Source organism: Durio zibethinus, chromosome 19 (assembly GCF_047325235.1).
Source record: "Durio zibethinus cultivar Kanyao isolate XHJ-2024 chromosome 19, ASM4732523v1, whole genome shotgun sequence".
NCBI lineage: Eukaryota > Viridiplantae > Streptophyta > Magnoliopsida > Malvales > Malvaceae > Durio > Durio zibethinus.
Genome location: NC_143180.1, coordinates 3,319,358 through 3,333,794, shown reverse-complemented (window position 1 = coordinate 3,333,794; position 14,437 = coordinate 3,319,358). Strand labels below are relative to the sequence as shown.

The 14,437-nt window shown below is 32.2% G+C and overlaps 1 protein-coding gene across 1 annotated transcript; it reads left to right on the top strand.

Annotated features, from left to right (window-relative positions):
* The first annotated feature begins 12,106 nt into the window (after positions 1 to 12,106).
* LOC111309521 (ankyrin repeat-containing protein BDA1-like) lies at positions 12,107 to 14,182 on the top strand. Its single transcript, XM_089748639.1, has 3 exons — positions 12,107 to 12,700; positions 12,912 to 13,472; positions 14,102 to 14,182. Exons 1-3 carry the CDS (start codon positions 12,107 to 12,109, stop codon positions 14,180 to 14,182), a joined length of 1,236 nt encoding a protein of 411 aa, XP_089604765.1.
* The last annotated feature ends 255 nt before the right edge of the window (positions 14,183 to 14,437 follow it).

Below are 14,437 nucleotides of genomic sequence, written 5' to 3'. Positions count from 1 at the left end.
AATAATGCTGAAAATTGCAAACCCTAATTGATTCCAATAAATATGGAATTATTTATCATTATTTATTAATTAAAGACAGCTAAACAAAAAGAAGGAACACCTCTTGTACGCATTTATGTGGGTAGTTTTTTTTACTGCAATTTGATCTAACCTTGCTTGCTAATGTTCCATATTTAATTTGCAAACAAAAAGGTTAAGGAGACACATTATTAATTTTTACTTGTTTTGTTTTGAGACAATTTATTATGAAAAATGTTTAATTTATTATGAAAAATGTCCCAAACCTTTGATCAAGCGGCTAAAAACGCTTAAAAGGGATATTAAAAGCCTAGTTTCGAATTAAATCTCTCCCTTTTTTTTATTTATATTAGTGTCACGATTTAAGGAAGAGTCCTGAATCCTACATCGAATATAATAAAAGGGTCTATGGGATATAAAAGGGTCCACACCACCTCCGCCTTGTGAGACGCCTTTTGTAGGACAAAACCGTGAGGTCAGAGGGACCAGAACGGACAATACCTCACAAGGGTGTGAACCATAGCGGGAAGGCTGATTTGAGATGTCGGAAGGGTGAATGCCCGGGTCCCGGAGCCGCACTGGTTCGGAGCTTAAGTCTCGACTCGTGACAAGTGGTATCAGAGACAGCCTTAAACCGTTCGATCCACGTCAAGCACCTCGAGGGAGGTAGACAGGGTGACCAGCTTCCGTGACGAGGGCGTCACGAGGTTGAGTGCGGGAGAATGTCACGGATCTAAATAAGAGTCCTGAATCCCACATCGAATATAATAGGAGGGTCCATGGAGTATAAAAAGGTTCACACCACCTCTGCCTTGTGAGGCGCCTTTTGTAAGACAAAACCGTGAAGCCAAGGGGACCAGAGTGGACAATACCTTACAAGGGTGTGAACCATGACGGAAAGGCTAATCTGGGACGTCGAAAGGGTGAATGCCCGGATCCCGGAGTCGCGCGAATTCGGAGCTTAAGTCTTGACCGGTGACACTAAAACTTTACCCTTATGATGTAATCAAAAAAATGTTTAATTTTTTGACAATTAAATTAAACCACTTGTAAAAAACTTGAGTAAAAGGCAATTCATTGGAATCTGTAAATTTTTGTTTTTATAAATAATTTTCATTTATAATTTAAAAAATTTACATTTATCATAGATTGGTATTTTTTAAAAAATTAATCATAAATTATTAGAAAATAATCCTTAAATTAAGTTAAATATTTAATATGATATATTAAAATTTTAAAATATTTATTATAATATTTAAATTATAAATATGTTAATTAATGTGATATTTAAAGGTAATTTATTAATTCGTATATTCACATCGTATAAAATATTGATAATTATTATATTTGTATCATATTTTACACGAAAATTATATATTATAATTCTGTCAATACAAAAACATAAAATATTTTTTGTTGTTAAATCCATATATAATTTTTATTAAAATTTTAAATCATATTATTTTCATATTATTTTCGTATCATTTTCGTGTTATATTATTATTATGTTATATTTTAAATTATTATATCTACTTAAAAGATGTTTATTCGTCATATTTCATCATTATCTTAATTTAATTACACTAAAAATTAGTATTATATTAATTAATAAATTTATAATTTAGTTATTATATTAAAAATTTTTTAAATTTAAATTTTATATTAAATATTTTATTATAATTTAAAGATATACATCTAACAAAAATATCTATACTGATGTTGCTTGTTACAACACATTGCACACCGACATGTGTAGAATTTTTTTTTTTAATTTTTAATTTATTTTTAAATTTTTTTATCCTGTTACATATTTAATTAAAAAATTTTATGTGCTTAAATTTTTTAAAATTTATAATTTTTGAATATCAACTTTAATAATATACCAATTAACCTAAAAGTTAATTGACGACATATGTAATAAGTTAAAAGCAGAAATTATTTGTCAAAAGTTAACGGTCAACCCATCTCGCATGTGTTACATGTTTAAGATGTATTGAACTAGACAACTCACCTGTCGTACGATAAATCATTCCACATGTCTGCATCGAGTCACGTGGATTGACAGATGGGACATTTCCCTTAGTCCATTGAAAAATTAAAAAAAAAAATCATCAATATAATTATAATGCTAAACATAATTTTTTAAATTATAAATAAATAAATTTTGATTAACAAATACTTTTAAGATTTTTTTTAAAGATTATTTATCATTTTATTTATAATAATATTATTTCATTAAATATAATAATTAATAATTAATATGTCGATTTTCAATACATTAATAAAAGACATTACTTTTTATAATAACTTTAAAAAATGTCTTTAAGATACTCTTTAACAAAACCCTAAATAAAAATAATGCATTTATAAAAAGTCTTGAATTTTACTCCAAAATAATTTTTATAAATAAATTAATATTTTTATGCCAAAATTTTTTATGATAGGAGTAAAAACAAAATAGCAGTAATGGCCCATTATTAATTTTATTTAAAGTTACTATCTGCCTTTAACAGCTTCGCCTTGGTGGACAAGGGATTCATTCATTGCTAATAATAATTTGTTAACAGTTGAAAAGTTAATTTGTCAACTTGATTGGTGAATATAATCATTTCTTTTTTTTTTTATTTTAAAGAAAGATTATGATCAATTCTTTTCTCTCTTTAATTGGAGCACCTCAATAATAATAATCTGAGTTTTATAAATTTAAAATTCATTCTTCCTAAAATAAATTTAAAATTCAATCATTTAAAAAAGAATTTAAAATGTTAAATTATGTTAGAAATCTTTATATTATGTTAAAATTTGAAATTTAATCAATGTATTATAATTCAAATAAATTTGAATTTTATATTATTTTATTTAAATAATTTAATTTAATCATTAATTTTGATAAATTTTTGCTATTAAAAATATTAATGTGTAGTTGACTTAACAATATAGACATTAACTTTGTTGAAGTTAACAAAATCAACGTCATATTAATAAAATTAATGTTCACATAATTAATTCAACTATCACGTCAATAATTTTTAACAATAAAAATTTAATGGTGTTAATAATTATCATAATGTTATCAAATTAAGTTTTTATAAATTACAGTATAAGATTATTAAATTAAAATTATATGAGAACTAAATTTCTATAAATTACAATATATAAACTAAAATTTAAAATTTAATAAAATATAGGACCCCTAATATAATATGACCAATTTAAAATTATCATTAAGATTAAAATTATAATTTTGAATCCAAAAATTTGACAAATTTTCACACCAGCTAGGGAGACATGAATGCATAGTATCCAGTGTCCTAATAAAGCAGGAAACACATGCAGACATAAATGCTGCCGGTGGTTTCTTTGGTAAACATCTTAATATTTCTTTGTCTCATCAATTTTCTTCATCCGTCCATTGATTTTGTTGTCCGCCATTAATTTGAGCTACCCATATTTGTTTGACTCAATTTATAATAGACGTACCGTAAAAAAATCAAACATTGAAAAACTTGACAATTTCTACGAAGGTCAGGATATGAAAGAGAAGATGATGACTTTTTGAAATTTCAAGTGATATGATTCCTTCATAAGTTAAAGTTAAATGATCGACGTCTTTTTCAGGTTTCAATGGACAAGGTCAAAGTGAAATCATAAATTAAATCGTTCATATAATTTTTTTAAAGACCGATATCTTTTTTAAATAAATCAAATTTCGATATTACATTCGTTAAAAGATACAATAATATTTTTTGAACCTATTAAAATTAGTTGATCATTCAAAAAATTTATTATGAACTTAAATTAGATAAGATTAAGCTTGATTTGAGTCTATATGAATTCAGTTTATGAACACTTCAACGTGGATATCCTTTCAAAAGAAAATTTTAATTTTTTTTATAAATTAAAACAAAAAGTGCTAAATCCTTTTTTTTTTTTTTTTTACCTAAGAATTCCAAACTTGGCCCTATTCAACCCACCTGAGAAAATGAATTTCCCACCAAACGGGCGTCCTAATTAACCGAAAGTAATGACTTTTCAAATCATCACGGACACCAAAACACTTAAAATGACAACGTTAACCGAACCAAGAAGAAGAAAAAGATGGCATCACTTCCGTAAGCCGACGTGACAGTACCCTAAGAAAAATCATCGGTCAAGCCGAGGACTTTGGCCAATTTGCCATTGGGTGTCCCCAGGGTCCTGTCTTTATCTGGTTCATTTTCTCCAAAGCTTTCTCCGACTGTCGGAGACTGAAATTGGGTTTGATCGTGTTCGAAATGTCGGGTGTAATCCAACTTTCTTCATACATAAATGTTGGTTCTTACAAAACAATAGATGGACAATGTGATGAACTTCATGGAAAAGAGCAATTGAGGCAGGAGCAAGACCATGGCAGAAGATAGTGATGTCAGTTATTAATATATTAGGGTTGGGTTAGTTACTAATTTAGTAGCTAGTAATACTCTACAAATTTGTATTTTTTACAATTTGCACGATAGTTTCACAATAACTTTATTTAAATAATTTATGTCTGTAACTGATCTCTCATGAATGGAAAAGATAATTTCTTTTCTGAATCCCTTTTTATTCTTTTTTTAGTCTCATCAATTCTTTTCTATTCTCTCCTTAATCTTTTCAATTCTCCTCTATTCTCTTTTTAATCTTAAAACCCTAACCAAGTTACAACTGAATCGTGACAAATTGGTATCAGAGCCCATTGAGATCTCATATCAATGCAAAGAGTATCAAACAATTCTCCATTGTTGAAAACACTCAGTTGAATAGCTTGCATGAATAGGATTAGAATATCTTGACGCAATTGGAGAATATAAAGGCAACATAAATTTTCATATCAAAATTATGGGAAGATAAAAAAAAGGAGTTGAAAATCAAAATGGCTGAGAATCATAATAGTTTGACCAAGATGTTGGAATCCTTACTGTAGAAAGGGGAATTTCCAACCTAGCCAGTTTTAGGAGGAAAGGAGCATGTTGGGAGTTCTTATTTCGCTCCATTGGAGCAAACCAAAAGGGAGGGTAAGAATTTTATTGAGATAACTATTATTGATTAATATAATAAGTTTATCTATAGACTTGATGGTCTAGGGTTACTACCAAAACTTCAACAGGACAGTAACATTAATAATATACATAATAGCGTGATAACAGGTAAACATATTGAAGCTTTATCTAAAACCATCTACCCTCTAGGCTTAAATGCGTTTAACCTTCGGCCAAAAATCAAACATCCATTATTCGAAAGTGAGAATCCTAGAGGATAGTTAAAAAAATGTCAAAAGTATTTTACCATTTTGGAGTATCAGATCATCAAAAAATGTAGATAGCTATTATGTATTTAGCTGGTAAAGCAAAAAATTTAGTTTGATGGATACTTTATGCAGAACCCAAGATTTACATGGTAAGAATTTTTTTATGATCTCTGCTAGAGATTTTGTGACAAGACTTATTCGGATGTGATTAAGGAATTCAACAAGCTGACTCAAAAGAGCACAGTAAAATAATATCAAGAGAAATTTGAAGAGCTCAGGCCATTCATGTTTCAGAATAACCCTCATTTAGATGAGTTATATTTTGTATCTAGTTTTATAAGTGGCCTAAAGAAAGATCTCAAACCAAGAGTTAAGTCTAGTGAGCCTCAAACTTTGGCAGCAGCATGTAGGTAAGCTAAATTACACCAGCTAACCTTAGAAGTTGAATACAAAAGAAACAGACCACCTATTAAACCCAATTCCACTAATAACACTTATACTCCTTTTAAAAACCCTTATAACCCCTGGTCCCAACCATAAAAAGTCATCCCAATACAACGTCAACTACATAGAAGCAAACTCTTCTAGAGTCAAGAAGATTACAAAACCTATGCTTTAAATGTGGTGAAAAATTCTTTCCTAGGCACATTTGCAAGAACAACAGTTGAACTCCATGATGGTGGAGAAATTTTCAAAAGAAAAAAAAGATGATAGGGAGCCAGTTGACAAAGTCAGGACATTCATAATGAAGTAGACCAAGTGAAAGGTAATTTGAAAATCTCTATTAATGCTCTAACAAGTAACACTGGGTACAACACGCTGAAGATACAAGGGAATATGAAGAGGAAACCTTTGAATATACTTATAGACAACGAAAGTACTCACAGTTTTGTGACTCTCAGATTGGCTAAGGATGGGGTAGAGTTGATGTGTAATAATCATTTAGCTATAATTGTAGCTAATGGTGAGAGGTTGTATAGCACAGCTAAATGTAAACAGCTTGAATGGATAATGTAGGGGCATAAATTTACTCATGATCTAAGAGTTTTGGCATTAAGAGGTAGTGACATGGTGCTTAGAGTTGATTGGATAAGGAAATATAGTCCTCTTATATTTGATTTCAATGACATGTTAGTGACTTTAAAAAAAGAAAGATAATAAGTTACATTAAAAGGTGGTCCCAACAAAGCTAGCCTAAAGCTTATTTTTGGAGATAAATTACAAAAGCTAGTTTGCAAGGATTTTGAGATGTTGGGGGAAATGTTCATGATCATTGGGAAGTGTGATCATATGGAACACCAATTGTGCTTAAGCCAATAATAGCTTCATATGAAGACATATTCAGGAAGCCTATAAGATTACCATAAAAAAAAGTGCAAGATCATAGCATACCCTTAAAATCAAGCTCTCAAACTGTTAACCTAAAACCTTACAGATTTAACCATTATTAGAAGAATGAGATTGAAAGGCATATAGTAAAATTTCTTCTGTTATACAAATCATCAAGAGCCCTTTTGTTTCTCCATGTTTGTTAGTTAAGAAGAATGATAGCATCTAGAAGATGTGTATCAATTACAAACAATTAAATGCAGTGATAATGAAAAATAAATTCCTTATATCTAGAGTAAAAGACCTTTTGGATAAGCTGAAATGAGCCAATTACTTCCAAAAAATAGACCTCAAATCAGGATACTGGTAGGTAAGGGTGAAAAAAGATGACATTTATCAAATAACCTTCAAAACTCATCAAAGACATTAGGAATTTAAGGTAATGCCATTTGAACTTACCAATGCACCTACAACCTTTTCAGTCTCTCATGAATGATATTCTTATTTTTAGTTCTAACTTGAGAGAACATACAGAACATTTAAACATTGCATTTGCAATACTGAGAAAAAACAAACTATGTGTAAAAAAAAGTAAGTATTTTTTTGGTCAAAGACAGGTTGAATATTTAGGGTATATCATATTAGCTGAAAGGGTATCTACAGATCTTACTAAGATAAAGCAATGTAAAACTAGCCACAGCCTAAGAGCCTTAAGTCTTTGAAAGAATTTCTTGGATTGACTAAATATTACAAGAAGTTCATAAAAAGTTATAGGGAGATCAGTAAGCCACTAACAGATATGCTTAAAAAAAATGGGTTCAAGTGGACACCTGTAACAATATTAGCTTTCAATTCACTCAAGGAGGCCATGTGTTCTGCCTTTGTCCTAGCATTGCTTAATTTCAATAAACTTTTTATATTAAAAATTGATGTTAGCAACAATGGGATTGGAGTTGTTTTATCCCATGATGGAAAGCCAATAGCTTACTTAAGTAAGGCCTTAGGTACTAGACATAAAGACCTTTTTATTTATGAAAAGGAGTATCTAGCCATTCTAATGGCAATAACAAAATAAAGACATTACTTGAAAAGACAACCATACATTATCAAGATAAATCATGAAGCCTTAAAACATTTGCTTGAACAGAAGTTGACAACCACCATTCAAAAAAGAGGACTAATAAAATTGCTTGGGCTAGATTACTCTATATAGTATAGAAAGGGCATGATGAATATAGCAACAAATGCCCTATCCAAGCAATATAAGGAGAAAGTATATAAACTATAGCTTGCAATCCACTACATTTATACCAGAATGGGTGAAGGAGATCGAGTATAGTTATAATGGTGATACACTAGCACATGAGCAAATTAAGGCTTCTATCATCCATTCTTTTGATAATTCTTACTATTCATTCAATAATGGAGTTTGAAGACTTAAAGGTGTATGTAGGTAATAGTGGGCAATCAAGGGAGAAAATTTTACAAGCCTTGCATGATTCACCTTAAGAAGGCGTTCAGGAATTATGCCACCTACCACAAACTTGAATTGAATTTTTATTGACCTGGGATAAAGAAACAAGTCTGTAAGTATATCTAACAATGTAATACCTATCAAAGGAACAAAGATGAGCATGTTCCTTATCTTGGTCTTCTGCAACCAATTCTTATATCACAGTAAGCCTGGGATGTAATCAGCATGGATTTTATTGTAGGGTTGCCCTTAACTAAAAAAATTAGTTGTATTATAGTGATGGTGTATAAATTCACTAAGTATAGTCACTTCCTTCATTTGTCCCATCCTTTTACATATATGAAAGTAGCTCAAATATATCTCAACCAAATTCATGAACTACATGAGACTCCTAGAATTGCTATTTTTGATAGGGATCCAACCTTCACTAGTCTATTTTGGTAGGAGTTGATGAAATTATTGAAAATCATAGTTTATTTGAGTATAGCTTATCATCTAGAATCTGATGGGCAAACCAAAATGGTTAATTAGTGTTTGGAGTAGTATTTGCAGTGTATGTGTTTTTTCAAGCCTAAAAGTTGGGTTTAATGGCTACCATTAGCCAAATGGTGGTATAATACAAGCTATTACACTTTTTTAGGAATGTTTCAATTTTAGGTTTTATATGGTTATAAACCACCAGCCTTAGTGTGGGATGCAAGTAGTCAAGTAAAAATGGCGAATGTGGAGGAATTACTGAAAGATAGAAAACAAGTTAGTAGGTTGATGGTTGATCAGTTAAATAAAGCTTAATAGAGGATGAAATTGTATTCTGATAGAAAAAAAAAAGTGAAAAAGAATTTCAAGTGGGAGATGAATTGTATTTAAAACTCCAGCCCTATAAACAAACCTCTTTGGTGCTTCAAAAGGGTTTAAAACTTTCATCCAGATATTAAGGTCCTTATCCCATATTAGCCAAAATTGGTTTAGTTGCTTATAAATTGCAATTACCTTATACTTCTAAGATTCATCCAATGTTTCATGTTAGTTTGTTAAAAAAAAAAAAAAAGTTAGAAACAAGGTAGTTTCTAGCCTAGCTCTATCAGAAACTAATGAGGATGGACAATTGCTTGTATATCCCGCTGCTGTGATTGATAAATGAATGATTAAGCGGCACAATAAGGCTATCACCCAACTCCTAGTGGTATGGTCAAATTTAAGGCCTAATAACGCAACTTGGGAAGACTATACAATACTGAAGTCATAGTTTCCAGATTTTGATCCTTGGGGACAAAGATGTGGTGAAGGGGAAGGTATTGTGATGAACTTGATGAAAAAGAGCAATAGTGGCATTAGTAAAACTATGGCAGAAGATGGTGATGTCAGTTATTAATATATTGGGGTTTGGGTCAATTATTAATCTAGTGACTAGTAATACTCTAGAAATTTGTATTTTTTACAGTTTACACAATAGTTTCACAATAACTTTATTTAATTAATTTATGGCTATAACTAATTTCTCATGAATGGAAAAGATAATTTCTTCTCTAAATCCCTTTTTATTCTTTTCTTAGTCTCCTCAATTCTTCTCTGTTCTGACCTTTGTCTTTCCAATTCTCTTTTGTTCTCTTCTTAATCCAAAAACCCTAACCAAGTCACAATTAAGTCGTGACAGACGAGGACAAAGGGTAAAGTAGACAGGGAAAGGGTTGAGGAAAAAATGTGACATTTGTAATATGGAATTTGGAGGAGGAAGAGGACATGATGTTGATGGGATTCAAATAAAACCCAATTCAAAGCATATATTTGGCTTGATAGGTGTAGCTTTAAAGATTATGGCTTCACTTCTATTGTCAATTGGTCCTCCTCGCATGGACGAAAAGTTTGAAAAGGGCTGCTTGGGAAGGAAATGTTAGTGAATTGTAGAGATTAATTCAGGAAGATGGAAACGTTTTGAAGCTAATTGATAAGGTGGAGTTGAACAATACTCCATTGCACATAACTGCTGCTGAAGGGTGCATTGATTTTGCTATGGAGACAATGAGCTTAAAACCATCGTTTGCTAGGAAGCTAAACCAACAAGGCTTAAGCCCAATTCACCTTGCAGTGGAAAAAGGACATAAAGAGCTGGGGCTACTTGTCATGGAAAATGCTAAGATCTTTCCTGTGTCAAAGGAAAGAAGGTTGAGACTCGTTTGCAATATGTAATAACAAGAGAAGAAAATCCTCAAATTCTCTTGCCCAGATTTCTAGAGGATTGTCCTGAATATATCTGAGATCTGACAACTGAAAACCAGACTGCTTTACACATAGCAGAAAGAAACAATAAAGAAGAAACTCTTAAAATACTATGCAAGAAGCTTAGGAAGACTAACTATTTTCATGATGTGGTGAATCAGAAAGACAGGAATGGCGACACTGCTTTGCACATAGCTGCTGCATGCGATAATTGTCACAAGGTCAGTAAAAGATGAATTCTTTTCAGATTGTAACGTGAACCATTTGTAGCTTTCATATCTCAAACTCTCAATTAAACAGATGATCAAACTGCTATAAAAATGCAAGGCTGACAAGCATGAGACTAATCAGGCTGGCTCAACGGCACTAGATGTTGCAACAAAGAAAGCATTAGTATTCTGCTTGGTTCCAGGAGCTTCAACCTTTCCATATAAGTTGCAGGAACAAATTCTCTAGTACGTGACAAATGCATCAACAATGATTTTTCATGACATGGATCGTATATCAAGTGAGGATGGCAACATACCATGTCCCCTCCAAATGGACGATATATGGCGTTTGCAATTTATTTAGGTGCAAGGAGTAATGCTAGCTGCTTCAATCTAAGATATTTATCCTTTACTCACTCTACCCTTACCCTTTACCATTGGAGCAGCAGCCCAAGTGATGGACCGAAATTGTTTCTTGTTTCTATGTTGTTCTCTATAATTTTTAGTATTTCAAATGTTTCAACTTTTTTTTTTTCTTTTCGTTTCTTATCCTTCACAAACTGATGTAATCAGTTGTGAAGATTAGAAATTACCTACAGAAGAGAATAGAAAATTCGAGAAAAGAAAAAAAAAAAAAAAAGAAAGTTATGTTTAAGTATTATTAAAATTTCACCCACTTTACTTTAAAGCAATTGGAGGAAATCTCAATGCGTCCATCATTTTCCACTCTCACTTTCGTCTCCAAATTACTTCTACTTCTTTGGAAAATTCAAAATATATTGCCTTTATCAGTTACTTTTCATGATTCAAGTTCAATCCCACCTCCGGGAAATTTATATAAAAAAAAATCACCACTTAAAATTCTAACATCCCAACTCATTCATGTCCCAAATCAGGTGTCATTAGAATAGCCTCTGTAGTTAATTTTCAATCAAAGGATAGAAGATTTGATATTGCAACTTAGGCTCTATTTAGATGAGCCATAATATTAGTTGCGGTGAGATTGAAAACAGTAATAAATTTTATCATAACTGTGATTGAAAAAAAAAATTATTATAATTGCGATTGAAAAAAAAAATTTAATGAAAAATTTATGTTGATTTAATTTTATTGAAGTTAGCGTTTGATTCAACTGAAAGTGCAATGAACTTAATTGTACCGCACCTCTGGTGTGGTGAGATCAAAACAGAGCCTTAATCTAAAAAAACCTTCCTTTTGTCTTGCCTGGAAGAATAAAGGAGACTAAACCTCACTTCTCAGGGCCCAAATGAGGACAGCACATTATCTAAGGACCCGGAAGCATAAGGACAGATGATTTTTGGTAGTGGAATATACCCGATAAATGCAATGTGTCAAAGTGCAAAATATCATTGAAAAAGCTGTTTTCTGTAGGCACATACGACAGAGGCCACTTTGATTTTGCGGATGTAATATTGTTCTCCCTCCTCAACCACAAAAAGTATGTGCCGTTAACCAATATGGAAATGAAACGAAACTCCATATTTACCTTGTTCTGTCCGTCTACTCTAACGGAATATAAGTAGATTAAAGCCTTTCAATTATTTGTCTATATGATTATTATTGAATTTTTCTATGGATGAAGGGTTGAGAGAGGCAGCTCAATCAGGAAGTATTGATGCCTTGTATGCATTAATTCAGGATAATGCTGATGTTTGGAGGTTTATCGATCAGATGGAGTTTGTTGATACTCCATTACACATAGCTGCAGCAGCAAGTCACACTGATTTTGCAATGGAGATGATGAACTTGAAGCCATCATTCGCTAGGCAGTTGAATCAAGGGGGGTTTAGCCCCATTCACCTTGCCTTGCAAAATGAGCAAATGGAGATGGTGGTTGATCTCCTATCGATTGATAAAGATCTTGTTCGTGTCAAAGGGAAGGAGGGTTACACTACTCTTCATTATGTAGCCAGGGAAGGAAATGTTCCTCTTCTGTCTCTATTTCTGGACCATTGCCCCTATTGTATCTTAGATTTGACTATTCGAAACGAGACTGCTCTGCATATTGCAGCAAAAAACAATAGATTAGAAGCCTTCAAAGCCATACTGCAATGGATTCAGAGGACCCCCGAAGACATTCAGTTTCAGAGAAGAAGGATCCTGAACTTACAGGACAAGGACGGAAACACTATACTGCACATAGCTGCATCAAACAACCAACCCCAGGTATCATTTATCTCATCCTTACTTTTTTGGCACATAGGAGGCTGCAGTCCGGGGATAAGGCAAGTGCTGGAATTCGAGCTCCAGACTTGCTGGATGCCTCCTCTTATGAGTAACTACTTGAACCAACCATGTTCTTTATCTCATCCTTCATTAAATGAAGGATTGTATTATATTTTCTCAATAAATTGTGGATTTTTTTTATATTAAGCAGATGATCAAACTGTTGATAAAAAGGAAGGAAGTTAATAGGAACAAGATTAATCAGAATGGTTTAACAGCTTTGGATGTCTTACAAGGACAAACTCTAGTTGACAACAGGGAGAGTCAGAAGATTCTGAACTGTGCTCCTTCTTGGCTTTGGAAGGTCTCAAACTTTGAAACAAAATTGACAGATACTATTAGGGAGATGACACCTGATACGATCAATGCACTGCTAGTGGTATTTGCACTGGTTCTAACAATGACATACCAAGCTATTCTCAGCCCTCCAGGTGGTGTTTCGCAGGGTGATGCAGGTGGTTCGGATAAAGACAACGAGGGGAAATCAGTCGTCAACCCACGTACTTTTTTTTGGTTCTATATTCCAAATGGGGTAGCTTTTTTCATGGCTTGGATCATAACAATGGCCCTTTTAAGAGTTGTTGCCAAAAGTATCATGTGCTTTCTGTCCCCACTGTATATGTTGGTGTGTTTTTGCTATGGGGCTGCAGTGGCCATCATAGCACCATCAACTGCTAGTGCTTTTGTTACTATTGGTGCGGGTTCCATCATTGTTCTCTTAATGGATCGTATCTGTTTTTTTTTTTTGAAAAAATAATATAAAATGGATATGTCTAGATTTAATTTATTTTCTCAACTGTAATTATATAAAGCAAGCTTCGAATTGTCTTCTAATTAAATCCATATCATCATCAATTTGAATGAACAAGATGCTTTAAATACAAAAAAAAAAATGTTCAAGGTAATAAATACTCATAATCATTAGCATTTTTTTTTCCTGATCATTGGAAAGGTAAGAGTTGTGACTTAAACATTATCCATCAGTACAAGGGTATATAGAAATACAGATTAATTAAGACATTTAGTTTTTGGCATAAAGTAAACTGATTACTGGTTTATTTTAAGAAGCAAAACCTTGTTCCGAGCAGTCGTACAGAGAGGCGAATCAGGGGCTGTCAAGGGCCCTTTGGCCCTCCCATGGCTGCTCCAAAATTCTTTTTTTTTTTTTCTCTCTTTTACTGACAAATTAACTTGTTCATACAATGAACACCAATTCTTAAATAAAGATGTAAGAAGAAAGGGTATCAGATCCATAGTGACCCGACTATAATATGTTGGCAGTTTGCTTCCTGTAATAAAACTGCCAAGAGGCAGTTGGCTATTAAATTTAAATTCATATAGGAAGCCTCCGCCATGTCTCTTCCACTCTATAAATTGTGGCATTTGGCCACTATGCATTATGATGAGAATAGTCACTATTAGACACAAGGGAGACAGCATACGGCATTATAGAAGAAATTCTCTCGGAGAAATTTTTGCATTTTGGTGTGTAAATAATTTACATTATGAATACGAACAACTTTTGATTATGTGATTTCATTCATCGACTAGTAATTTAAGTTAGACAATGCTTTCACAAATCAAGTCTTCGGCATTTTATATAAATGATTATGTTCATATTATACTTCATAACGAAACCATTCTCCTCTATCTTTCTCATTCCAAAATCACTCTTCT

Excerpts from the sequence above, each read along its gene's own strand:
- LOC111309521 (XM_089748639.1), top strand. The coding sequence starts at position 12,107 with ATGGATGAAGGGTTGAGAGAGGCAGCTCAATCAGGAAGTATTGATGCC. Across the intron at positions 12,701-12,911 it reads CATCAAACAACCAACCCCAG|ATGATCAAACTGTTGATAAA; the intron begins GTATCATTTATC and ends TATATTAAGCAG. Across the intron at positions 13,473-14,101 it reads TTGGTGCGGGTTCCATCATT|GAAGCCTCCGCCATGTCTCT; the intron begins GTTCTCTTAATG and ends AAATTCATATAG.